At 26.5% G+C, this 26945-nt stretch overlaps 3 protein-coding genes across 5 annotated transcripts; all 3 read right to left on the bottom strand.

Annotated features, from left to right (window-relative positions):
* Nucleotides 1-4067: 4067 nt before the first annotated feature.
* Nucleotides 4068-8203, bottom strand: LOC112679904 (protein arginine N-methyltransferase 5-like). 2 transcript variants are annotated; one of them, XM_025549846.1, is made up of 2 exons: nucleotides 8017-8203; nucleotides 4068-6308 (listed from the first exon to the last, which is right to left on the bottom strand). In XM_025549846.1, the coding sequence occupies exon 2, from the start codon at nucleotides 6256-6258 to the stop codon at nucleotides 4471-4473; it is 1788 nt and encodes a 595-aa protein (XP_025405631.1). In that variant the 5' UTR covers nucleotides 6259-6308; nucleotides 8017-8203; the 3' UTR covers nucleotides 4068-4470. The 2 variants fall into 2 exon arrangements, with proteins under 2 accessions (XP_025405631.1, XP_025405632.1); XM_025549847.1 differs by lacking the exon at nucleotides 8017-8203 and adding an exon at nucleotides 7832-8010.
* Nucleotides 8204-10512: 2309 nt separating this feature from the next.
* LOC112679905 (peroxiredoxin 1) lies at nucleotides 10513-13867 on the bottom strand. Its single transcript, XM_025549848.1, has 4 exons — nucleotides 13716-13867; nucleotides 11161-11295; nucleotides 10723-11093; nucleotides 10513-10656 (listed from the first exon to the last, which is right to left on the bottom strand). Exons 1-4 carry the CDS (start codon nucleotides 13850-13852, stop codon nucleotides 10577-10579), a joined length of 723 nt encoding a protein of 240 aa, XP_025405633.1. The 5' UTR covers nucleotides 13853-13867; the 3' UTR covers nucleotides 10513-10576.
* Nucleotides 13868-16758: 2891 nt separating this feature from the next.
* LOC112679917 lies at nucleotides 16759-17815 on the bottom strand. 2 transcript variants are annotated; one of them, XM_025549863.1, is made up of 5 exons: nucleotides 17795-17815; nucleotides 17649-17676; nucleotides 17439-17585; nucleotides 17173-17301; nucleotides 16759-17044 (listed from the first exon to the last, which is right to left on the bottom strand). In XM_025549863.1, exons 2-5 carry the CDS (start codon nucleotides 17660-17662, stop codon nucleotides 16990-16992), a joined length of 345 nt encoding a protein of 114 aa, XP_025405648.1. In that variant the 5' UTR covers nucleotides 17663-17676; nucleotides 17795-17815; the 3' UTR covers nucleotides 16759-16989. The 2 variants fall into 2 exon arrangements, with proteins under 2 accessions (XP_025405648.1, XP_025405647.1); XM_025549862.1 differs by lacking the exon at nucleotides 17795-17815 and having other exon boundaries at nucleotides 17659-17727.
* Nucleotides 17816-26945: the final 9130 nt, after the last annotated feature.

Raw genomic sequence — 26945 nt, 5'->3', positions numbered from 1 at the left:
TAAACACTTTTTCAATATTCCTGTAATAAATTTAATTTTTTTTTTTTGTTATTTACTTAAGATTTCAGACCAACATCATAATATTATCGACGATTTTCAATCAATACTATACATTATCAAATTAATAGAAAAAATGGTAAGACATAATGAAAATTGTATGTTAGGTGTTTATAACAATTTATAATTTACTATACTTTAAATGTATTAAACTCGTATCAATGCAGCCGCTTAAATTAACCATTCTGTGTTTATAATATTATAAAACGTTTATACTGATTTATAATAATATTAAAATAGATTATTTTTATTTTTATTTATTTTTTTTTTTTTTTACAGATAAAATATAACAATATGTATTACGAAAGAATTGAGAAAAGAAGAAAACAACAAAATCTGGAACTGCAAGGACTAGCTATATTTCTACAAAATATTTGTACCGACTTGAACATTTCCCTCGATTAATCTTAAGTAAATGAAAGTGGTAGGTAACAAATAATTATATATAAAATAAAAAATTGCAATGAGACACGTAGAACATTTTTTTCTAATAAGAGCTGAGTTATATTTTTCCCAACCGATTTAACAAGGAATAAATGTAAAATAATTTTAGGTAAAATAGTTTTAACGTTCTGGGTCAACTCGTAGCGAAATCCGATCGATTTATAGTCAACACTAAAAAGTTGAGTTTTTAATCGAATAACCGATTGTGAGTAATCGTTGAATATTGCTTAGTATACTACACTAACGAATGACGCGCGATGTTTTAATCGATGACGTATTTATTATTAACGCAAGAAAGTTGGAATTCGTAATGTTATAGTGCATGTCATTAGGTATATCGTATAATGTTTTGCTTTGTAAACAAGGTATAAGATACGTAAATTAATTTAAATTATACGAGTACGTTTTGCGTTAAACATCCATGTATTAATATTAATTAATTACCTAGGTACCTTATTATTAATAAGGTCAGGTAGTAATTAGGGTAGTGATAGGGCTAGGAATTTGTAGCAATTAAATTTTCTTTTTTCTTAGTTATTTATGACTTGGCTTATCAAATGGTACCTATATAATTTGATTATATGGTTTTCATGAATTAATTTATTTTTAGTCCTATTGTATCAAAATATTGTTCACTATTACATTCAGTTTTTAATAATTATACAGTAAAACCTCGTTAAGACGCTCTCGCTTAATACAAGGATTTTTTCCGTGGTCCTACAACGCCTAACCAGGAGTGGCTCAGTTTATGTTACACGTTATCATTATTAAATTAAGTATTAGCTATTTGTCATATTCAAAAGTTAATCTTGTTATGTTATCTATTATGTTATTTATACTATATTATTATCTATTCTATTTATTTATCTAATTTTCATTAATTTACCTATCTGTAATATCTTTAAAATAAGCCGATTGTCATATGCAAAAAAAAAAAATAATTTAATACTTGTAATATAGCTTTATAATATTTATTATTATTTAATTACTGTAAGCTATTATTATTACCTATGTGTTTCTTTTACAGTATATTGAAATAACAATATCCATGTAATTTACTTAAGTACTTCGCTTATTATTTTACTTTTGAACAATAATCTTATTTACATATCAATACAGAAAATTATTTTCTACCAAGTAGATTTTTTTTTTTAACATAATATATAATAAAAAATAAATATATACCTATATTATGTAGATAAGTGTGTGTTAAAAATATGACCAGTATACCTATACGAAATGTCTGGCATTGATTTTGGTACCAGTTTATCATGGTAAGAAGTTATGTATAATAATAGCTATGTGGAATAATAGGTAAATAATTATAAATATGTAAATAATTCAATAAAAATATTTCTATTTAATATTTCCACTACCTACCTAGATGTAAAGTGAATTTGACAAATACCTACTAAGATAATATGTTCCTAATAGTATTTAGGTGTGCACAAGTATTTAATTGTTGGACACAACCTATTTGATACATTTTTAGTAGTATAAATGAATAATGGTTAATCATATAGGTACTTACTTTTAAACTGTTATATAGATATTTTAACATCTGTGATATAATTGAACGTGAACAATTACTTGAAAGACAAACACAATGAAACACTTAAATTTAATAAATGTATAATAATACATTTTTAAAAATGTCTTTTTATATTTACTACTTAAGATTATTAACTACCTATTGGTATATTCAAAACAATATGAGCTATACATTAGGTGTGTATAATAAAATCATTCAACTATGGTATGTTGAATTTTCCATTATTATTTTATTTTTTAAATTTTTTGATAAATTTGTGAATCCATAAATTAATAATTAATTTATGGATTCACAACTAATTATTAGTTTATGATTTTATTTAAGTAACTTACAAATTAATATTGATAAAATTAATTCATACAGCTTTAAGCAGTGACATTTTAATTAATATTTACATATCTTATTAGTTGTTACTATATAATATATAAGTTTTTACTCGTTAACTTATAAACTTATAATTCGTAAAATTAAATATATTTGTTTAAAATGTAATTTTCATGATTTAGAATTTATATTTTTGTAACAAAATTGTATGATATAATATGTATACATTTTGGAAATTAAAAACTTAAAGCTGCGTCTAACATTGTACAACAATAACAAATAATATATAGTAATAGCAAATAACAAGTACTGTTTAGTATGTTTATAACTTATTTTTACTAACATTCTTAGTTTTTATTCTTATTTTTATTAAAATTTCTTTGACATTTGCCGCCAACTGATCGATAACTTTTTTACATTCTTTTTGTTAATAACAATGTTTACAACATCAATATTAATAAAATGTAGAAAAATAAATAAAACGCTTTATTAAAATTATTACATGCTTATAACAATTTCATTTTAGTCTGGACATGACTTTAAACCATTAAACTTTAAAGGAAATTTACTAACCAATTCATTAGCCACCAAAGCTTTAAAACTTTTCAACATATTTATGTAAATTATACATACGGTAACAAATACATTTTTTTATTCGTTTTATAGAAAATTTCACTTAAATACTTATATATATACAATATATATTAATAAACATCAAAAGTTAATGATCATTAAGATTAATCAAAATTAATTATTTTTATTATTTTTTCTATAAGTGAACAAACTCTACCAGACATGTAATTGTCAAATTTAAAATGTATATCATTGAAATTGATAATTTTAAAAAAAAAAATGTACTATTAAAATTTTTAAAAATTAATTCTCAAATAGTCAGATAAAAACATTATATGTTGTAATTAAAATATTTTATTTAAAATATAACAAACAATACTTTTTGTGTCATTAAAGTATATATTTCTTTTGATGTATTAAAACATAAATTTTAATAGTTTGTACAAGTAATTTCTGATATTCTATAGTGTACATACATAAAATAAAATAAATGTATTGTTAATTATGTCATAATTAGTATTAAGACTGTATAATTTTTGTTTTATTAAAACAGAAAACAATAATTGTATAAATATTATATAAGAAAATTATTTTGTATACAAGATAATATAAATTTCAATAGGTAATTTATTATAGTCAGTCATTTCATAATGAAAACATATAATATTATTATTACATTAAACAATTTTAAATATTCCAATACCAATACATAATTCAATTCAAGGAGACATGAAATGCAAATTGTTCATATTATTTGATGAAATTAAAATTAATAGTGATCATTGGTTTTTAATTACAATAAAAAAAACAATAAATCACACAAATTGATAACAATTCACTACAATGTTAAGTTTTGAATTGTAATAAAATACGATTCCATAAAAATTAATTATTTGTAAATGCATAAAAATTATAAAAATATACAATAATAGTTAATTAATCATTTTGGTAGCATTATTTATAATTGAAAACGTGATTTAACAAATTAAGGCAAAAAAAAATTTTTTTTTCGTGTATATGAAACATATTAAGTTCAAACACACAAAACAAAGATATAATTTTATAAAATTAATATAGTTGTCAATCAATCCTAAGATAAATTATAATAGTTTTATGTTATATTTTTGCATTCAATTTAACTTATTAACTTTAAATAAAATGTATTCAGACTTCAATGATGTATTAATCTGAAAATACATCTTACAATCATATAATAAAAGCCTATTAATTATTAATTAATTAACACTAAAATAATATACAGTTTGTATCACCTATAATGAGGGTCAAGGGGCCATCAAATATATGTCGTTAAAACCAAATTTTATTTTTATTAATACATTCATATTCTAATCGTACAATGAATTTTTAAACCACGGAAATATATTATTATAATTTTTATTTGATTTAACAAATACATTTATATTTAATAATAGTCAATAGGTCAATATGTTGTTATAGATGTTACAGACTGTATATTTTAATAATTAAATAAAAGAGCCTATTATTAGTAATATATTTTACTAAAGTGACATAAAATACATTTCACCGTTTATATTGTGTATAACACTCTGATATGGTTTTGCAACACACCATTCATACCACACTTTAAATTTAGTACTACAACGCCAAAAATTGATTTGAAGTTCTTCTCCTTTACGAAGTAATGTTGGTTTTATCAGAGGAAAATAAGCAGGGAACCAACTAAACATTCCTTCACTGAATGTTTCTGGGACAATACTAAGTTTAACATCTTTATAAAGTATAGTTTCAAAGTATCCAGCAAACCCATGTAATATGCAATCTTGTGATATATTGAATGTCAAAAAACCATCTTTATTACTATTATTCTCTTCCAAATTTTTTCTAGGATGATGAAATGTAAAAAGAGGTTTTGCTTTAGCTATAGTATATACATTATTTAATTGTACTATATATGGTTTTTGAAAGTTACAGTTATCTCTATTTTTTCTTATGGACGATATTTCTGAATGCAATTTACGTGACTGTACAGGACTAAGGAAAGATGTATAACTTGAAGGTATACTGATTCCGTCTGTTTTTAAATAATTTTGAGCACCATCCAAACATTCTGGAGATAATTCGTTATCTCCAAATGATCCTAAGAGCTCTGACACTAAAATATCACATTTTTCTGATGGTTTCCACAATCTCATATCTTTATTTATAATGGTAACACAATTATCCCAATTTTCTTTATTTTTATATAACAATGATGGTAATGCATTTTCATTTTTTTCCACAGCCCATACTTTAACTTTGATATCTGCATCTTTTGCTGCTCGCAACGTCGAATTTACTAATGGACCACGCCCAGCTCCAACGACAAAAACAATAAGTTCTTTATCATCAAACTTGTCAATTAAAGCTTTTGAAATGGCTCTTTCATATTGATAATACTTAATAGGATCTTGTTCAAAAGTTTCATAAACATACGACTGTAGATTTTGTTTTAATGGTTGTAACGGCGTTTGTAAATAATCTTCAAAACCGCTTATAAAGTCAGAGCTATAAGGAGTTAATGATGTAGTATTTCTATATAAATAACTTAAATAATTTACATGTTTTTGAATATGTGAAGATGCAGATATTATAATTTGACAACCTATATTGAACATTTTTTTAATAAATTCTTGATGAGACTTAGATAATACCGGATGACCTTTTTTATTTATTGAAAATGCACTTTTATCTATTATTAATGCTGTTACTGGTTCTCCTAACCAACGATCTAGTTCTTCACTGCTTGGTAACTCAGTCCCAATTTTCAATACTAATTTCATTTGATTTATATTTCTAATTGATGATATAAATTTGGTCCACTTTTTCCATGGATGTGTTCTGAGGTTGACTACTGGTACTAGTGCCCAAAATTGTATCAACACAGCAGAACTTTGATATGCATCAATTTGATTGTCAAGTAATCTTACTAAATTGATAAAATCTCCTTGTAATGGTAACTCGAACATAATACTATATACATTTAGAAAAGTAGCCCATGAAATATCTTGAATAAAAGATTTTTGATTTTCTAGTCTAATTGTTTCAACTGATGAATCAATATTAATAGGTAGAGGAATTTTAGCAACAATACAATGGCACCATTGTTGGCAAAATTTAGGATTCATAACAGTACATGTAGAATCCAACAAACTAGTACTTTTTAATCTAAGGCTTGAGACAGGTAAACAGGCGAAAGTAAGTTCCCATTCTTTTATAGATTGCATACATGTTAAGACATTTGTGTCAGCAAGAAAATTAAAACCAAAACGGACATCCTTAATAGACATGGTGTATTGAATTGGTCCAATTTGATTTTTAAATGTTATGATTCGTCTGCCTGAAAAAAAAAATTTAATTAGGAATTGCATCATGTAAAATAAAATTATTATTATATATTACTATATAGATATAATAATAATTATAAATCTAAAACACATTAATTGTATATGATTAATTTCTATTCAGAGTTACTAAATTCAATATTTATTTTTTTTATATATTGTATTTATTATAATCAAGTTAATTAGCAACTAAAATATGTTTGATATACCCTTTTTCATGAATTTAAAAATAAAATGAAATTTCATTGTAATTTATAATATGAGAAAAAATGTAACACATTTCTTAAAAGTTATAAAGAATATACGAAGTTAATAAGATAATTACGCAACATTAATTTCTAGAACTAACTGTAATACCAACAGATTGCATACAATTTCAGAAAATTCCAAAGTGCATCATCTGGAAAAATTAAATAAATCAGTGAAACTGTCTTAACTTAACTTAAGTGACATTACAGATTAACAAATTTAAATAAATGCCAAATATATACTGATCAACAAATTTTCTTATTTTAACACACACAAAGTTAAATGTAAAAATTATAATGAAATTATAAAAATATACGTGTAGACCTAATACAATAGTGAATACTAATGAAATATTTTTAATATATTGAAAATGTTTAATCAAAATGGAAGTTAGTACAGTAATGTATTTTTACTAAAATATTATATGATTAGTACCTATAATATTTTAATAATTAGGCTCACGTAATAATTCCGTGTTATCATTGTACGGTTTTCACATCATAAAAGTAGCACCATAAATAATTTAATATCTTACATTTAGTGCTGTTGAAAATATAATTTTTTAATACCAGGTTTTGTACATTTTTTCTACTCAGTTACTTCATCCATCAACTAATGGTTGATGTACAAAATAGCCAGTTAATATACGAAACTATGATTCTAAATTTTAAGTGTTTACTTTATCCAACTAGTATGGATTATGTGCACATTATCCGGATAGTGTGTACTTTAGCCATAACAAATATATATTATAAAGACCCTCCACTTCTGTGATAATTAATGCTATACTATAATATACATTGTATTAATTATATAAATGTCAAATTCATGTTGTCGAGACTTTGAGGAGGTAGTCGAGATAATAGAATTGAAACTTGCGGTAGTCGGAATAATGGAAAAGTACTTATTTATTTTATTTAATTTATTAACACCTGGCAGTAATTTATAAAGGAATACATGTGAATAATACAAGTGTGGTACAAATATATACAATATATATTAGTATATATAACATACAAGTACACAATATAAAAAAGTTGTTAAGTATAGAACTACATTTTAACACAAATGAATGTTGAGATACCGAGTAAACCAAGTTCAAAAGGCATTATTGGCATTACTGAGCCAACAGTACAAGGGATGGTTTTGGTCATGGGGTTGAAATGAATAGGAACATGAAAACTGGAATTGGGTATGATTACATGATGGAAAACAGGATGTAATGCAGAAATTAATGAAGAGGAAAACTTATGTAACAAACTATCATTACCCTATGTACGTCTATGTAACGATGGACTAGTAAAATCGCAAACCAAATACAAGTACGTTTTTCACCGGACAGTATTAAGTCGCCCGTACACTAATCGATACTTTGAGTGCGCCGGCAGTTCAATACATAACTAACAACACCACCAACGGGTCTAAAACGGACAAGACGAAATCGCTGTAGCTTACTGTGTGGACTCCACTAGCCGGTACGATCCGATTGTATCGCGGTAGAGTTGCCAATAGCGGAAAAGGACGACGTTAAACGGATCACGCGGATTCGGACGACAAGCGTCGGTGAGGCGACGTTAATTATTTAAATATTTTTAAGCCTCGTTAACGCCGTTTATGGTGATAAAAAAAAAAATGAACACAATTACGGACGATAAGAGCTACCGGACGGATAGTGATAATATAGTATAATCATGTAAGGAATACCGAAAACGATGCTCCGGCGCATAGAAAACGTTTCACACTTGGTGAACACGCAACGATTCGCGTAATTCTTCGTTTTACTTGATTATATACCAGGCCTATTATTTGTACAATTTCGGATTGCACACTTGATTTTACTGCTTTAAATGAAAATTTAGTCTCGCTACTGTCTTAGAAAAAGGAATATATTACATACATAATATATATAAATGCATTAATAATACTCATATTTCCTAGTAGTTGGCTTATTATTTAATTTTTATTTTGTGACCGTAGTGCACATTTGTACGTTCGTGGTGCACATTGTGTGTCGGGGTGCACATAAAAATAGGGCCTGTTGTACACTATATTTTTGATTATGTTATGATAACACCTAAGCTAATTGATAGTTTACAATTTTATATAATTTTCGCGTCCATTATTATACTATTATCTATACATATATTATAGTTGTGTACCTATCTGTTTTCCATTTTACCGAAATTAAACCTCTATCGTTTTTGAAAATTATATCGGAGATTTTTCAATCACAGTCAGAATAAAATAAAGTTGTCTTGCATATTATATTATTCATTGAAATTCCATATATTTATTTACTTGTGTATAACTTAAATACTAGCGGGCAGTTTAAAGATTCTTTTATTTCATCAAAAATAAACGAATAAAATCTATTTTATTGCCATGCGTTAAACTAATAAAACTATACCTATTTTACCGTTTTATTGTTACAAATTTTGACATATTTACAACATCTACTCCATTTTAATTATATTTAGCTTAAAGATTCAATGAAGTTTTCTTAAAATATTATTAAATAAATCCAAAACCAATATTTTCAGTAGTATATATTTTTGCATCATATTTACTTGTCAACACTTGAGTTTTCAATCTCACTAGACTAATTTATTAATCATTAATTCTTACTATAAAATTGAAAAATATGAACCTTATTTTAGTTGGTTTGTAAGTTTAAATATTTGATGTCATTTATACAACAGCTATTTCATCACATTAGCATGTAGCATTATATATATAAATACAATACAATATTATTAAAATTATTTATTACTAATATAATATTCATCCATTGTTATTTACTCTATTAAGTAATCTACTAATCTTAAATGTCAACATTTTAAAACATTGTTTTTCTTTTTTTGATTACTAACATATGTAATAAGAATTTAATTCAAGCCAAATGATAAACTTTTAATATGGCAGTATTCTATAATTACTTAAATCCAAAATTAAGTGATTGACTAAAAACCTACAATTATATTTAATTATTATTTTTTTTTATCTACAAGTATAATAGTTTTATTTCATTAGTTACCCACTCATAATTTAATTTCAAATTTTATAATGGTTGTTTAATGTAACTTTTTTGAAATTGTCTTTAAATTGATATAATAATCATTAGTTTTAAAACGATCAAAAACCCAATGTTTGTTTTATACAATTTCTTTGGTAAACTCTCATGCAACATTCCTTTTTAAACTTTATATAAATATATATGAAATAATTTGTGATGATAATTTCAGAGGCCTACAGGGCTGCAAATTATTAATAAATAAAAAAGTGTATAAATGTGTTAAAATCTAGAAAGTAGAACTATATTCATTTAACTTCAAAGCATTCATTAGTATTATTCATGTATAATTAATTTTTTAATAGACATACCATAATAAAAACCATATTACACTTATGATTTTTGGATTTATGAATAATCAGGCAAAAAAATTAATATAAACTTTTAAAAAAATCGAGTTTAAATTTACATTACAATTCCATTGATTAGCAAATTATTTTAAACATGAAATTTTTACTGCATCGCAAAGTATTAAATAATAGACATAACCTGCATATAAGAATTTATAACTCATAATTCTATTATTTGATACATCAGATGCCAAAATTAGTATATACATTTCATTGGACAATTATTGCAGAAAAGTAACAAATTTATAGTAAATAATTGTTTTTAAATACAAAATTTGTATAGATAAATATCTTAATCCACATTAATAGGACATAGGAACACTTAGTTTAACTCCATAATTTTAATGAAAAATCTTTATTATTAAATTATTAATTATAAAATTGAATAACATATTTATGGCCAGTTATCATTAGCAATTTGAATAAACATAAAAACATTTTGAAACTATAGAGAGTTAATCTTTATTTAAAGTAAAATATGTAATACCTTATTCTTATACATTTTTAAACTGCGGAAACAAAAAAAAAAAATGAAAAAGTACATTAAAATTATAATTCATGTTGAAAAGAATATGTTAAATTAATTGTAACACAATTATTGAACAGTTTTGAAGTATTCCTGAGATTTGGCTGGGTTAATGGTCTTGCTACCAGGCTTCCAGTTAGCAGGGCATACTGAAATTACAATATTATTAAATAACAAATTGTAACTTAAAATATGTAAATTATTTTTTGACTAACCTTCTCCATATTTATCAGTGAATTGGAATGCTTGAACAAGACGCAAAGTTTCATCAACAGAACGTCCAACCGGCAGATCATTAATCGTAATTTGTCTCAAATTTCCTTTGTCATCAATGATGAATAAACCACGGTAAGGAATTCCAGTAGTTTCATTATAAACCTGATAGTCCTTGGCAATTGAAGCCGATTTATCAGCTAACAAAGGAATATTCATTTTGCCTAAGCCACCTTCATTACGAGGAGTATTAACCCAAGCCAAATGACTGAAGTGGCTGTCACATGAAGCAGCAATCAACTGGCAGTTAATAGCAGCAAATTCATCAGCACGGTCAGAGAATGCAATTATTTCAGTTGGGCATACAAAGGTGCTACAACAAAAATAAAATATTCCTTTTATAGGTGTATTTTTAAGAGGCAGTATTAAATATGTATTACAAATCCAAAGGGTAGAAAAATAAGACAACATATTTTCCTTTGTAAGAATCTAATGAAATGTCTTTAAAGTCTCCATTTACAACAGCAGTTCCTTTGAATTGCGGAGCTGGTTTTTCAAGAATTAAAACCATTTTTCTGGAAGGTAAAAAAAAGAAATTAAATAATGATAGTAAATGATTCTAACTAAAAATAAAATGTATTTATTCTCTATAATTAATCCTTTAATATTTATAAATATCTTTATACTAAATTTGCTTAAATCACTAAAAACAATAGATAACATCCTTTTTATACAGTAGATGATAGTCCAACAGATATCAGACCAGAGGACTGTCAAATTAACAAAAACAGTTTCACATAAAAATGTTTTTTTTTTCTAAAAATCCTTGATTTATATTGATTATAAATATATAAATAAAACATACAATACATACTGATTTACTACAAACTGTGATTTAATCTTTGGATGGTACAGGTTTAAAAAATTATCAATTTGTTTTTGTTGTTTTTTTTTATTTTTATTCAAATTATGCTTTTAGGACAACATTTTAAGACAAAATCTAACCAGATTAGTGGACATAAGGATCAATTGTATTGAAATTTTGTTATTAATAAAAATAAAACTCAGTTTTAATTATATTTCAAATTATTATGTTAATGATGTTTTATACATTGTTATTAAATATATATATATATAGGTATATATTGTGTAAGTAATTATGTTTCAATATAAATTAAAAGTTCCTAAAATATAGTAATTTTCCCAAGTTAAAAATATAGCTGAAAAAATTTTAAAACATGTGTTGAAATATAACTTAATATTAAAAATTAATGAAAATCCTTATATAAAATTATAAATAAATGATTACGTTAACATTTTATATTTTAATCAAATTTTGTTATTATTGTTAAAAATAAAAAAATTATACAAATTTCTATGAATAGAACTTTAATTTATCATTTGATGGTATAAAAAGTATAAGGTATAGTACTACCTACAGTATGTAGTAGTATGTATTATGTAGTACTACATTATATGGTTAGTTTTAATGATTAATAATTAGAATTTGATAAAAAAAATTAATAAATATTTATATACAAAAAAACATGATATTAAATATAAAACTTTTATGCTCAACTGTAAACATTATATTATCTTTGGAAATATGTAATTGTTACTAAACCTTTTATTAAAATTTAAATGGAACCTTCATAGATTTCAACAGAATATTATTAGTTCATACTTGTTACTAAATGAATACAAATATAAAATTAATTTTGTAACATCAAACTAACATTTAAAATGTTTAGTTGTCTTTCAAATAATCAATTTAGAGAAATATTTGTTGACAAAAAAAAAAAATAAATAGCACTCAAATAATTTAGCAATCAATAGATATTCAAAACATTATTTATCAAACTCCCACAACTAAAAAATTTTTTAGTGGGTTGTATTCAAAGTTTTAGTTGAATAAATTAAAGGAATTCAATTTTCACAAGATATATGGTAGTTGTTAGAACTATGACGTATTATGTCACACCAAAACCACTCTACAAATTTAATAATAAAACATAATCAATAGTCTTATCAATGTAGTACCAAAAACTACTCTATTTCAATTGGGAACAGGAAAGAAAATATTACAGCTGTTTTTAAGTAGCAATGGCGAAATTGCTTAATCGAAATGTCAACCAGCCAACTAGTTATTAGTTATCACATGCATATTCATTACAAGAATAAACAACCATCAATTATCCGAAAATTATTCACGTCAATTTGCATAATCGAAACGCGCGACATTATTACTATCCAATCGGGTACAACAAGTTGTGCCGGACAGACTAGGAAAATCGATAGTATAGCATTGTAATTATTCATACGACATGTAACGATGAGTCACTGACAGTTATGTATACAAATATGAAAAATAAAAATATAGATAAGGGAAATTGTGTAAATAAAACGGAAATAAAAACAATGCAGTTACAGGGTGAATATTATACTTTGAACATTGAAAACGTAACATCGTAGTTAAATAGACGTTATAGTTTACGGTCGAGGTTTGCATTAGACAGTGGGTTCGTTTTCAAACCGAATTCGATAACGATGAAAATAATATTGATGCAAGTGAATTCGGAAGGGGCGAAAAAATAGGGAAAAATAAACGGAAAAAACCGCACAATCGAACGGCCGATCGAACGGAACGTTGCGGAGCGTGTGCGCGCGGAGAGGGGGGGAAGAGAAATAGCGATCACGAGGAACAGGTGGGACGTGGTGAAGAGTGTAACGGGATAACCGCAAAACGCGGAACAATGGAGGACACGAGGCAGAAAATGACGAAAAGCGTAGGAAAAACGTGACCAAGAACACCTCGAACGGGACACAATGGTGTAACGATCCGAGCGACGGCGGCGAGTTACGTAACACCGCCGGTGGAAAAACCGTTTAGGACCGCGACGTTCCGGCGGCACGGCCGGCAAACGGCGGAGCGCGATGGACGTATTGCGCGTGCAACAACGCGGGACATTTCCACAAACGTAAAAATGTAATTTACCTGTTGGTCGGCGGCGGTATACTCGTGAATATAAAAGACAAATGCGACGACGACGACGACGACGACGGTGTCTGAAGGACGGCGACGGATGAACAAATGAACCGGACGGACGGCGCACCAGCAGCGTTCACGAACATTCATCGAGCCGGCGGTGCGCGTGCGCGTCATTGTGGCTAGCTCGTGCGCGTGCGTGCGACCCGGTTGCCGGTACGTGCGTGCGCGCGACCCGTCCCGTCCGATCGCCGCTCGTAACATTTTTGTCGGCCATCGTTTCGTTTGAACGCGCGTCATAGTCGCGGCGCCGATAACGCGCGACCCGGTTTCCGGGGAAAAAAAAACACAGCGTTCAATGCTAATTCCCGTGTTGGGCTCCGTTTTTCCCCGGCACGACCCGAGTTGTGTTACAACGTTATTTTTAAACGGACAACAGGAAAACGTTTGCGAAAGTTGTGCGGAACGCGAGTCGCGGCACCGGACGATACGTTATCGGTACCGTCGGCGGAGCGTGCACGGCGCACACACGAACCGATAAACAATGATTTCGGAGCCGCCGTCGATCCGATCGCCTGTTGATAACGTGTACGTTGTGTGTTGCGATTCGATTGCTTGATTGCGATTGATCTACAACACACAGCATACACGATTTAACCATCGAGATCTACGTGTAATGATTACACGTCATCCCGGGCCGATACCGGTACGCGGAAAAAACCGAATTTCTTTTCAGATTTTTTCCCCTCGCGGTCGTGATAAATATTCCGTTCGGAATTATCGTTTATTACGAATTTTAACCGCATTATATATTACGGTACACGGGAGCGACGGTACGTCGTTGAAATTGTTGAACTCGTGATAATATTGTTTTCGTAGGCAAAATCGTTATAAAGAGTTGAGCGTAACATTGTCATTTCTTATAAATATGCACAGTTCAATTTTTACGTTCATGGAAACGTTTTCTTATTACAGAATATACCGTTTAACCTGCAATTTTACGTAGAGCCGTGAGCATTATCATTCCCGTCGACGATCGGTGTACGTCGTCTACGCGAAATCTGGTTTTTCGTGTTTGTTCGTCCATTCCGTAATTGAGTATGAAAAAAAATATCTGGGAAAATGTTTTTAGAAATTGCGTATACATTATTATGTTCCTGCAGTGGTGCAATGTTGCGCAATCAATTACAATCGTAAACTCGTTTTTCCGATTCATGACGGTAATTTCAACAAAAGTTTAAACTAGTGACTCCCAAATTTTTTCAACCACGGAGCCTTTTTTTAAGCAGTATTCTCTCATGGAGCCTCAAGAAATATTTTATATCAAGTCTTACCTATTCGCCCGTGTTCTACTATTACACATGTATTTTTGTAGGAGGAAACTTAAAACGAGATAGTGCACATTTGATACATTATATTTTACCGGGAAATAATTGAAATGCGCATTATCTAAAATGAAAAAAGTATATTTTCCTATCGGGATTTTAATATTGTTTGTATCGGTAAATCACATTTGTTATATACCTATACGCTCTTTTTAAATAAACATCAATAATTATTACGTTTTTACATTTTCTACGGTAAACCGAACGGAGCTCCGCAGATTTTTGTTTCTTAATAATTTTCGTACAATTTTTATTAATTCTCGCAATAGTTATGATAAATTAGACCCACTCCTTTTTAATTAATAAAGAAAAAAATGTTTGTCCATTTTCGGGAACACAAGATTTTGATAGTATATAAATTTAATTTAAACACATAATGTCATATCGAATACCTCGTATCAATGAGATTGGTGTGCTAATTTTTTACAATTTCGTACTAGTATGATCTGTATGAAATTCATAGATTTGCGTGTGAAATTATTTCTATGTTTTGTAGTACTTAGACAATACAATTGAAGAAAATTTATTTAGTTGACATTTTTAAAGTGAAATTTATTTTTAATTTTTGAAGAAAATTGTAGTACTTTCAACAATGATATATTTTGTAGTACTTATCAATATTAAAAAATGTGTACAGAATATCTATTCTTTTTCGTTTAGTGTTTATGTACGTCTCGCGTAGCTATTCAATATATTTAACTCACTTGATTCTTGAGTTTGACTTGCTTGCGCTACATTATGTGTTGGGAAATATGATATTTTACCAATGGAGAAAAACCAATTTTCAAATTTTTTTAATATTTAATATTTAAGTAGGTATGGTTTGTTTTTATAGATATACCAGTAAAATATAAAATATTTAAAATAATATTTTTCATTTTTTTATCGCATGCTTTTTATTGTGCTCTCATATGACAATGCAAGATAAATGATGAGATAATTTTAAGATTATTTGAATTGATTATTTTAAACACTGGTAATTATTATACTTAATATTTGATTTATAAACTTACATAAATAAAAATACAATACCATAAAATATAAAATACAATATCTGCTCAACAATGGCTTCTCTGACACTCAACAACTGTTCTCTAACAAACAAACCGACCTTGGAGTGGGTGAATATTAAATAGGTATCGCAAATATATTTATTAATATGCACCTCTCACACTTTCATAATAATTCTAACTTTGTATTTTTTGAGACTAAGACACGTAGTAAGTTTATTTTTTTTGTTAAATTCACTGACATCTAAGCACTAGGTATGCTATTGGCAATGGATTGAATCTTAATTTCAATGAAATGTGGAGGCGTAAAACAAACACTCAAGATAAGTTTGAATTTTACAAGTCTTGTGCAATTTTCTAGCTCTACTGAGATTTATGATTCTTACATTCCAAACAGGGTCGTGTCAAGGGCAGTGGCGCAACTAGAGCTGAAATTTTGGGGGGCTGTGTCTGACTTTACATGAATATATATGTTCATTTAAAAATATATATTTAAATATATTGAAATATATTAAATTAAAAAAATTAAATAATTAGGTACATTATTTCCTAAAAATAAAAAAAATAAGAAATACAGTTTAATTTTTAAAGATAATAAATTAATTTACTTATAAATGACAAAAAGCATTTTCAGATAATAATTGTTTTTGTTGTACATTTTTAATAAATTCGTCATAAGTCTTCAATTTAATAGTCAATCTTTTCAATTTTATTTGAAGATTATGATTTTGAATTTGTTTTTGTTGGTATTTAAACTTAATCATATTTAAATGTCTTTTGGCTCTATTTGGAGAACTGAAATGGGTAGGTGATAATAGTCCAATAGTGTTAACATTTAATCGTTTACATTTTTTTCGGATATGGTGACAATTTATGTCTAACACCAATCTATGGTGATAGCTGTACTGATGTTATATCTTTCACATTATCCAATTTGCGTTTTCTAAAATAAAAAATATGATAATAGAATAGAATATTAATTATATGAATATGTTATATTAACGATAACAATTTTCATATATGAAACACTATATGAAATCCAAACATTTTATAGTTAAAACAATACATTACCTGGGAGTAACACAGATTTCAGATTCAAGACATGATTCTCCAAAATCATTGTTATCAGAATGATTTGTAATATTTGTATCTGTAATAGTAGCTGTTGAATTTTCCTGATTTATTGATATATTTTGTTTACTGGAAAAATAAAGTATAGATTATAAAAAAATGATAAATTATCTACATACAAAACAGTTATTTTCAATGATACATTTGATATTTTATATCCACTAAAAATCAGATTAATATTAAGTTGTTTAAGTTAAAATAAATACCATGGAGCAGCATCTCTTTTCAAAAGTCCACTCAATTCATAATCTGCTGGTAAAAAATGATTTGAACATACTCTGGATGTTGACAAACATAAATTGATCTCACAAGCTTTCTTCCACTGACCCTTACGTGATTCGTCTTTAGAAAACCTTAATTAAATAATACAATCATAAATCATTGACAAAGTAATAAATATAGGTAAAACAAAGTACCTATACTTACGCATGACATTTTATTTCGCTATTAGGTTCATATTTCACGCCACACATTTTCAAACCATTTTAGAAAAAAAACAGACAAAAAAAAAGTCATGCACTATACGTTAAGCATTAAAACTATTTAAAAATTATTGTATTACCTCAAGTGATTTTGATTCCAATAAAATATTTTTAGATGACTTGCTTTCAGTTGCATCTTTATTTTTGTATTACTTGTTTTTTTTAATGTTAAATATACTGAACATTTCAAAAAAATTACAAAAAATGATGCTTTTCGTTCATTTTCAAGTTTTAAGTATTACTGTAACGGCGTGGCGTGAAAAGTGAGATAGAAATCAATCAGGAGTATAATATTAAACTATTTGGGTATTTATAAATAATCATGCGCCGCTAATTGATATATATGATGTTCGGGAACAATAAAATATTATTATTTTCGGGAAAACCATGACATGGATTATCATTTAATGATAATTCATGACACAATAGTACAAAGAACAACATAATTACACATTTGTCAGTCTATTAAACAATAATTAATATTTACGGAAATATTAAAATTAAATTAACCATAATTAATTTTGTGTAATTTTACATAAAATTCAAGACTATTGATATGTTTTATTTTATAATTTATTGTAAAACAATATTCATATTTTGATTTCAAACATAAATATAATATGTATAAATAATATAATATTATTAAAATTATATCACAAAATACTGAATCCTACGATAAAAGATTGTCCTGGCTTTTGAGAGGATTTGGTATTTATTTCATCAGGGTCTAGAAAATGTTTTAGAGGGGCTAAGCTCCCTCTAACCCCCCTAGTTACGCTGATGGCCAAGGGGAAGGAGAGCAAAGGAAACGATTGCACTGGGGAGCCCGAGTTTTGTCAAATTATAATGGTGCTCCATCATATAATGCACTTCACTGATTGTAGCTACCGAACACCACATAACAATCGTGGACATCGAATTTCTAGACACGACTTTGATTTTAAATGTTATATTTTACATTAGTAAATTTTACAAGTGATTTATATTAGGCTGAAATCATATTTTGCACGCGCGATATGTGGAGGACTTAATTTAACAAACTAAACTGTCTTGCTCAGTCGAAACACGTAAAACAATTATTATTTTTTTTTTTTTGTAGTAGTAGTAGTCGAAACGTAGAAATCATTATGTTCTATTATGCACTTAAAAAAAATTAATCAAAGACGTCGAGTTGACTTGACCGAAAGCACGCAACAATAATACATATAATTATTCACAACAGAAGAAAAGACTTTACATAGTACGCCTTTCTACAGTCTATAATGTTTCTACACTTCAGTGCTGCTAGAAATGTATGTAGTTTACAGTTTACTAGATTTTCCATCCGTATACAATGCAATGTATATTATGTACTAATAGGCAATTCAACTAAATAATGAAAAAACAAAAAAAAAAAAACATTTATTTTTATCAGTATTATATTAATTATTTGCTATTTAGCCAAATAAAACACATATCGTACATGCAACGACTAATGCTGTCCTGTTAATATCACCCAACATTTTAATTTTTTGTTAATTTTCATGTATAATTTATATATTTATCATTGTTAACGTTCCGGAATATTGCTATATTCTTGGCTGTCCAAATTATATTAACTATTACCAATAGTTAATATAACGTGAATAAACAGTATTAACAAGTAACAAAATGTAAACCGAAGAGTAAATACTATTAATGCACTGATAAAATTATATTCAAACACTATTCGATTGACGGATTTTTTCTTGGTATTTAAAATAATTAAAACTATTTATGAGTGATAATTGTTATGATTAGCAGGGGCGCAATTTCAATAAAAAACTGGGGGTGCTGAAGTCCTTCTGTCTTTTCATGTTCCTTAATGGTTATAGACACTCGCAAACTGTACAATTCAACAGTTACTAAAATATTTGGTAAATATATGAATATTTCTAAATTTAAATTGTTCACTTTGATTTTATATTTTTATTGCACGTACAACTAATTACTTGTCTGTAAACACAAATGCTTTATCACATGATCTCTTTTAGATTCTGACTGAAGCAAAGGATATTATGGTTTTAAAATAATGTTTGTATTTTATTTGTTTAACACTTTTTCGGATAGAAATACTGGTCCAAAAGTTTTTTCTAGGACCTTTTTTAGATTTTAAATTGGCATATGGTGGTACTTTTTTATTTTATTTTATTTTATTTCTCAATTATATTATATTAAGACAAACAGCTAATCACTGATGTATTTCAATAAATAAAAATTTTTTTTGTAACCATATTTTTGTGTTTTTCTTATAAAAATGTAAATGCATATTTTTACATATTTTGGTAAATAAAATGCATATCTTACAATTTTTTATTACATACAAATCCTAGCCCTGTATATTTGTGTGTGTAAATTACAAATTATGTTTTATTATACTGTAAATACCTAGGTTGCGATTAAAATTGTACTTTGAGATAAAGTCGTCGAAATTAAAAATTAAAAAATTCTACATTTCCTCTAAACATCTAAGCCAGGATATTTAGACGTTCCGAAAACATTTTTCGAGACACCGGGTCACGAAGTCCAAAACCGGTGACAATCCCGGTTTTCCGAGACGTATGGCAACCCTAGGACCTTTCATAAATATACATTATTATACCGTATATTTATGAAAGCGTGCCAATAACATTTAATAATATACTCATAAGTTATTAAGTATTGAATTTATTATATTGTAGATATCAAAAACGTTTGAAATACAAATATAATATAAAAAATCGATTTTGGAATAGATGTATTGAATTAATACCTATGAAATTATTATTATGATTTTGGTTGATTATATTTATAACTTTAGCCAATAATAATTGAAGGAAAAGTCCACCGATAATGAACATTATGACAATCGGGAAACTTATCGCACGTGTGATTTATACTACATAATTATCTGAAGGCTAAAATAACTAACATTTCTGAGTTATATTGCGTCGGTTATTAACATTACTTAAATTATCATACTTATCACGAGATGATTTTTAGCTGCGTTTGAATTATGAAGTATGTGTTACAATATTGAGTTTTTATAATAATTTTAAATAATATATGTAGTCAGTCTTGTAAAAATTACTTTTGAAAAAGTATTAAAATACTAATACTAGTATTCGAATAAAATAGAATTAAAAATACTTATAAAATACTATTATAAAAATTGTATTTAGAATACCAAAAAATACTTCAAAAAGTATTTTAATACATGTATTCAAATACTTGTATTCGAATCAGTGGCGTATTTAGGAATTTCAGGATAGAGGCAACACATATTTTCCCCCACTAAAAAGAAAATGTTTTTACCTACTAATTATTATTATTTATTAAAACTTCTATTAATTGCTAGATATACAATATAAATACAAAATTCAAATATTTTTCTTACTTGATTCAGAACCAGCAAAATCATTAATTATTTATTTAAAATTCAATGAAGTGGTTATTTCAGCTGCAGTTATTAATACTGGTAAAGCCGAGCAGCGGTTTTTAGCCATTGTAGACCGTCAGTAGCTTTTATTATTTTTAATGTAGAAAAAGAATGCTCTACAGTACAATTTGTAGATTGTGTACACAACAAAATACGTAAAGCTACTTCAACATAGGGATGAACACTAGTAAAATTATGTTCTCTTATGAACCGTAACATCTGTATTGTTGTAAACTAAACTTTAATGTTTTTTATATAGCCTTGAAATTGTACACACTCATTTACAGAACATGTTGCCAAATTATTTGTGTAAGTTGTGTCGGTGGGTAAAGTATGAAATAAAAATTGCCCGCCTCCCTAAATCTTTAAAAATTTGCCGCTCGGGGCAACGGGACCCATAGCCCCTACCTAAATACGCCCCCGATTCGAATACTTTACAAGACTGTATGTAGTTAATAATTCTTCATTGATGTATCCATAAAAATTAAAAATGTAAAAGAAATTTAAAAATTTAAGTTTTTAGTTGAATTGTTTTTCGTTATTTTATGTATAGATCAATAGGTTATGCTTTAGTTTAATTTATAGTGTATATGTTTAAAAGCTATAATTCATTGTTTTTAAACATATTCGTATTTTATCCGATTTCATTAATAAATATATACTATAACATATGGGTCACGAGAGTAAAAGCATGTAGTGAGTAGTTAGTGAGATTGTAAGTAGTTCACTGAAAGCTTGTGCTTTAAAGCGTTGTGCTTCCACACCAAGAAATTTGCTTACCAACATTGCCGTTGACAAAGTTTCGTAAATGTTTTTAATAATTTTGTTTCCAACTTCGTCGCATACATTGTCGCCGACAAAATTTAGTTTCCCGACTAGTGGCGGTAAACACCAAACAATTTTGTAGATATTTTCGGATACAATGTATTCACACGCCCAGAACAGTCAAACTTTGTCTTTAATAATAAAGATAATAATTATTAATGATAACGATAATTATTAACGACTCTTGGAAAACCGGCATTATTATTGTTGTTTAATTCATTCATCATGTACTTTCCAAACTAATTTGATTTTGGTTTTTTTTTTTTTTAATTCTATTCAATTCGTGAATTGAATTTGTTTGTGATCGTGAAGTAAAAATGTATAGTTTTAACTTGCGTTAAGATATATTTATTTTCACGTGAATATTATTATGGAATGAATCAAAGAAACGGTCTCTCAGTTGATAAATTTATATCAAGAAAGACCCACTGAAAAAAATGAATTTAAAAAAAATGTCATTTGACAGAAATATCAACAATTTTAAATATTGAAAACAATTTGATGGCCAACAAGGATAATTAATACTTCAAAGTTATCCCTGGATATACGCAAAAAAATATTAAAGCTACCATTACATCTAAAAGTAATAATATTCTGTTTATTTGAAGAATACAAAAAAAAAAATAAAATATATTTCCGAATAAAAATATTAAGTGAATTATAAATTAATTTTAAACAATGTTTAATAATTTTGAAACAATGATACCTTAATTCTACAGTAAACTCAATATCATCTCATTAAAAATCTATCATCATGTCACTACTACTATATATCAAGGGCGTATTTGAGGAAGGGGCGAAGGGGGAATTCACCCCTCCCCATGGCTCGTATATTTTTTGAATATAATTCATTGATTTATTTAAAAAATGTAATGTAAAAATAATTAGGAATATAAATTACTATTCTATCATTATAATATGATAATAAATTCAATAATATATCAATTTGATCACGAATATCAATTTTGTTTATCTTCTTGTATCATAACAGTTTTGGTTGTGGAACAAATAGTGGTATTATCTTCCACGGATATTGCTACGGTTATAGACATTTACAACCATAACCGAGGTATTTATCAGATAATATAAAGTAATTTAAAGTAACAATTTTTTTACCACATATTTACTAGTTAGTGATTTTTTGGTGCATTTATGCATATTGTATTTTTTTGTATTTATTAGAGCTAATATGCGGATATTATTTTTAAAATGTAAGTTAAGAGGTTCATAACATTTTTCCGAAAAAATATTAATATAATTTGTATATTAAAATTTTTATTGGTCTTGATAGTAGAAAAATATATACAATAATACACTAGTAATAGATCTAATAATCATACTTTTATATAACTAGATAATAAATTCTTAAGTTTAATCTTTATACATTAATTATATTTATTTTTGTGTAAATAAAATAGTTATTTTTTACGGGTTTTTTTTTGTGTCAATGATAATACCTTTATAACCAATAAAATAATAGCTTTGTTTAAGTACCAGTTTGCAGTAATTGAAGGTAATAATATAAATAATTAGTAAAATTTAGATTTCTTAATCAATTTCACAACTATTAGTACTTATATATATATATATATATTAATAATAATACATAAAAACTACTAAGTAAGAAATCATAGTAAATATTCTATCCACTTCACATATTATAAAAATTAAAAATTTTAAAATAAATGAATTCAGCTATCATATTTTGATTTAATAAATAATGAATAAATACAATTAAAACCATTGTTTAATTATTTTTAATAATGCTCGGCACTGATTAGACAGTTGTGTTTTATAATACTAGTTAATTAAAGTTTCAATTGATTTAATTATCAAGTACTTAGGTACACCATTTACGTTAAATTATCATTTAACTTCAAAATACTGATAAGTACCTACCTTATTTATTTTTCATACATCTACACACTTTAAAATCCAAAGATCTATTTAAAGTACCATGGTGTATACATAACAGGAAAGAGGGAGGGGTCAAAGATATGTAGGTGACCTTTTATTTGAAACACAATTTTTTCTTAAACAATTTAAATTTCGACTTGGAATTAATCATATTTTGTTTGTATATATTTATTATACATACATCTACACACATACACACACGTTTGCGCATACATTTGTAGCATAAAATTATTTTTATGATTTTCATGTCGGAACGTATTCTGGTTTACCTTAATTTACCTAAGTCTGATCATACTTGCGTTCAGTCGATTGCCGAAATATATAGGTAATAGCTGCGTCTGCTACACGATGAAATTAAATCGATTTGTCGGATCGGTTAAGTCTGAACCCTATAACACGGTCTACTGTCTACATTCAAAAATCAATTTTATTTTGATGTTGAGCTCGTTTAACACAAAAACATTATTATAGTAGTGAGAAATTCAAGACATACAATTTGAACTGGTTTAGAAACAAAAGGAATTGTGATTTGATATTGTAAAATGTAATTAATAACTATTTCTGACAAGACAAATGTATTATATATATATATATATATATATGTAATTTTTAAATTCCAAGATTTTTTTTTCTTTGTTTATTTGTTAATAAATACATTTTAAAAACACAATAAAACAGATGTTTTGATTATAATTATTAAAAGAACTATCGATAAATTATAAATTTTTCATAGTTTAAATATCTTTTAACAAACTGATTAATTTTATTGTTTAACATATTTTATATAGGTATTTATAAAAAATATAATTATCTGATTCATAAAATAATTTTCATAACCCTCTCTTCAACATTAAAACTGTCCTGTACAAGCACTTAATTCTTAAATCAGTTTTAGTTGGACATTATAGTGGTCCAAACAGAATTTTAACGATTTATGTATTAAAAATAATGACATTTATAAATTTGATATTTATGACGCATGTTTAGTTTCACTATAATATAGTTGTATCTATGTCAAACGCATTATACTACTGACCTTCACCTTCATGTGTTGTACACCGTTATACATCTTATTTATTCATCAAAATATATTTTTTTTTAAAAAATTAACAACGTTTCTGTAATGAATCACACACTATGATTTTTGCACATTGTTCGTTTTTTTAAAAACTTGGCAATAGTTAATTTATGTAATAGCGTTTGATCAAAATTATAATTATAAAAATTCTAAACAAATAGTACCTACCTGTAGAAAATGTAATTATATATTAGATAATCAAGAGTATTCACATTTTGGAGAAAAAAAATTGAAAAGAGTGGGACTCCTAGAGTGGGTAAGATAGAAATGGGTGAATGGTATTGCAGTAATTGGTCTTTTAAACTTGAAACCAATGAACCATTGTTTTAAAAAAAAAATATTTGGAGTAAAAAAGGTTGAGTTGATCAATTTATATTTTTTTAGATGATTGATATAGCAGAAAAATCAAATTCGACTTTGATGAAAACCAGTACGCTGTAAATTTTATCATATTTTTATAACTTTTCGTCAGTTTTTAGCAATTATTTAGAACATTTTTGGAAAAATAATAAAATATCTCACCCCATAATACCAATTACACAACATTTTCAATCAGAAATCTCTTATGACTGTGATTATTTGAGCAATTCTTCTGCTTGAATCTTAACAGCATGTCTAAATATTCCTCGTTTCATTTATAGAATATAGGTACAAAAATATCAAAAAGAAAACAAACATAATGGTCTGTTAGTTAATGCTATTATATTACTGTGTGATTATCATCATATATAATCAACATAACAATATATATTTATATATATATCAACTAATAATGAACTTAAGTTATGGGAGTGAAACAATAATATATATGATATAATTTAATTCTCATATTAAAATCAGCCAAGGAAATATTTTTAAATTTATAAATGAAGCTAAAGGAATCTATAAAAACTATCATTGTACATTTATTATTGAATACGATTTTCAGTAATGATTAACACATTTCGTTGAAGTTAATGACTAATAAATGGCTATAAATCATTAACTACAATGAAAATAATTTTTAAAACTATTGAGTAATAAAATTAATATCTAACAAAAATTTATTAAAACTGTTCATACAAAATATGATTATATAATTGTATATCTATTTAAAATAATAATCAATGTGTAATAATAAAAAGAAGCTAAGAATAGAAATTATATAATCATTGCTGCTAACAAAAGATGATGAAAATCATAATATTTAAACGAAAACGTGTTCACATTGTTTACACACAATGAGCAACTACGCAATTCGATTGTATAATATATATACCGATTTATATTTATGTACCCAGAAATTATTGCGCCTATAACTGACTGAATATACTACTTAAGATACTTATTGTATATTATTCTCGTAAATTGATTTTCATAATATTAGACATTTACGTATATTTTTTAGTATTATTTTTTTTTTTTGCTTATACACAAATAAAATAGGCATTCTTCCTTTTAACAAACTGTAATATACTAAATATTATAACAAGTTTCTTATTTAAACTACAACTATGTATTGTTTCCTAAAGTATTAGAATTCATTAATTTTAAATGTACATAAAATCTTTCATCCAAAAACAAAATTTGTTTAATTTAAATAAAATCTCTAATAATTAATTAATTACAAATAGTTAAAAAAAAATTTCTAATAAACATTGGAAATTTCAATGATAAAGACTTCTTCATTTCAAACAATTATCATTTTAATAAAGCGTATAATTAAGCAGGGCCGTCCCGAGGTTTTTCGGGGCCAGAGGCAAATTAATTTGAGGGCCCTAAATTTTACTATAATAATAAGATATCATAAACAAAATACTCACTGAGAATAATAAAATTTAAACATATTTTTCCAAACCTTAGCTAATCAAGTTCATTTAAATTACTGCCTTACATATATTAAAAATACTGCCTTACATACTTACATAATATAATTTAATATTATTCATATTATTTATAATTTAATCGCTCAATGTAATCGGACAAGTCGCTACAT

Source organism: Sipha flava, unplaced genomic scaffold (genome assembly GCF_003268045.1).
Source record: "Sipha flava isolate LNK unplaced genomic scaffold, YSA_version1 170_pilon_pilon, whole genome shotgun sequence".
NCBI lineage: Eukaryota > Metazoa > Arthropoda > Insecta > Hemiptera > Aphididae > Sipha > Sipha flava.
The sequence above is the reverse complement of the archived record's forward strand: the minus strand, read 5'-3'. Positions and strand labels throughout refer to the sequence as shown.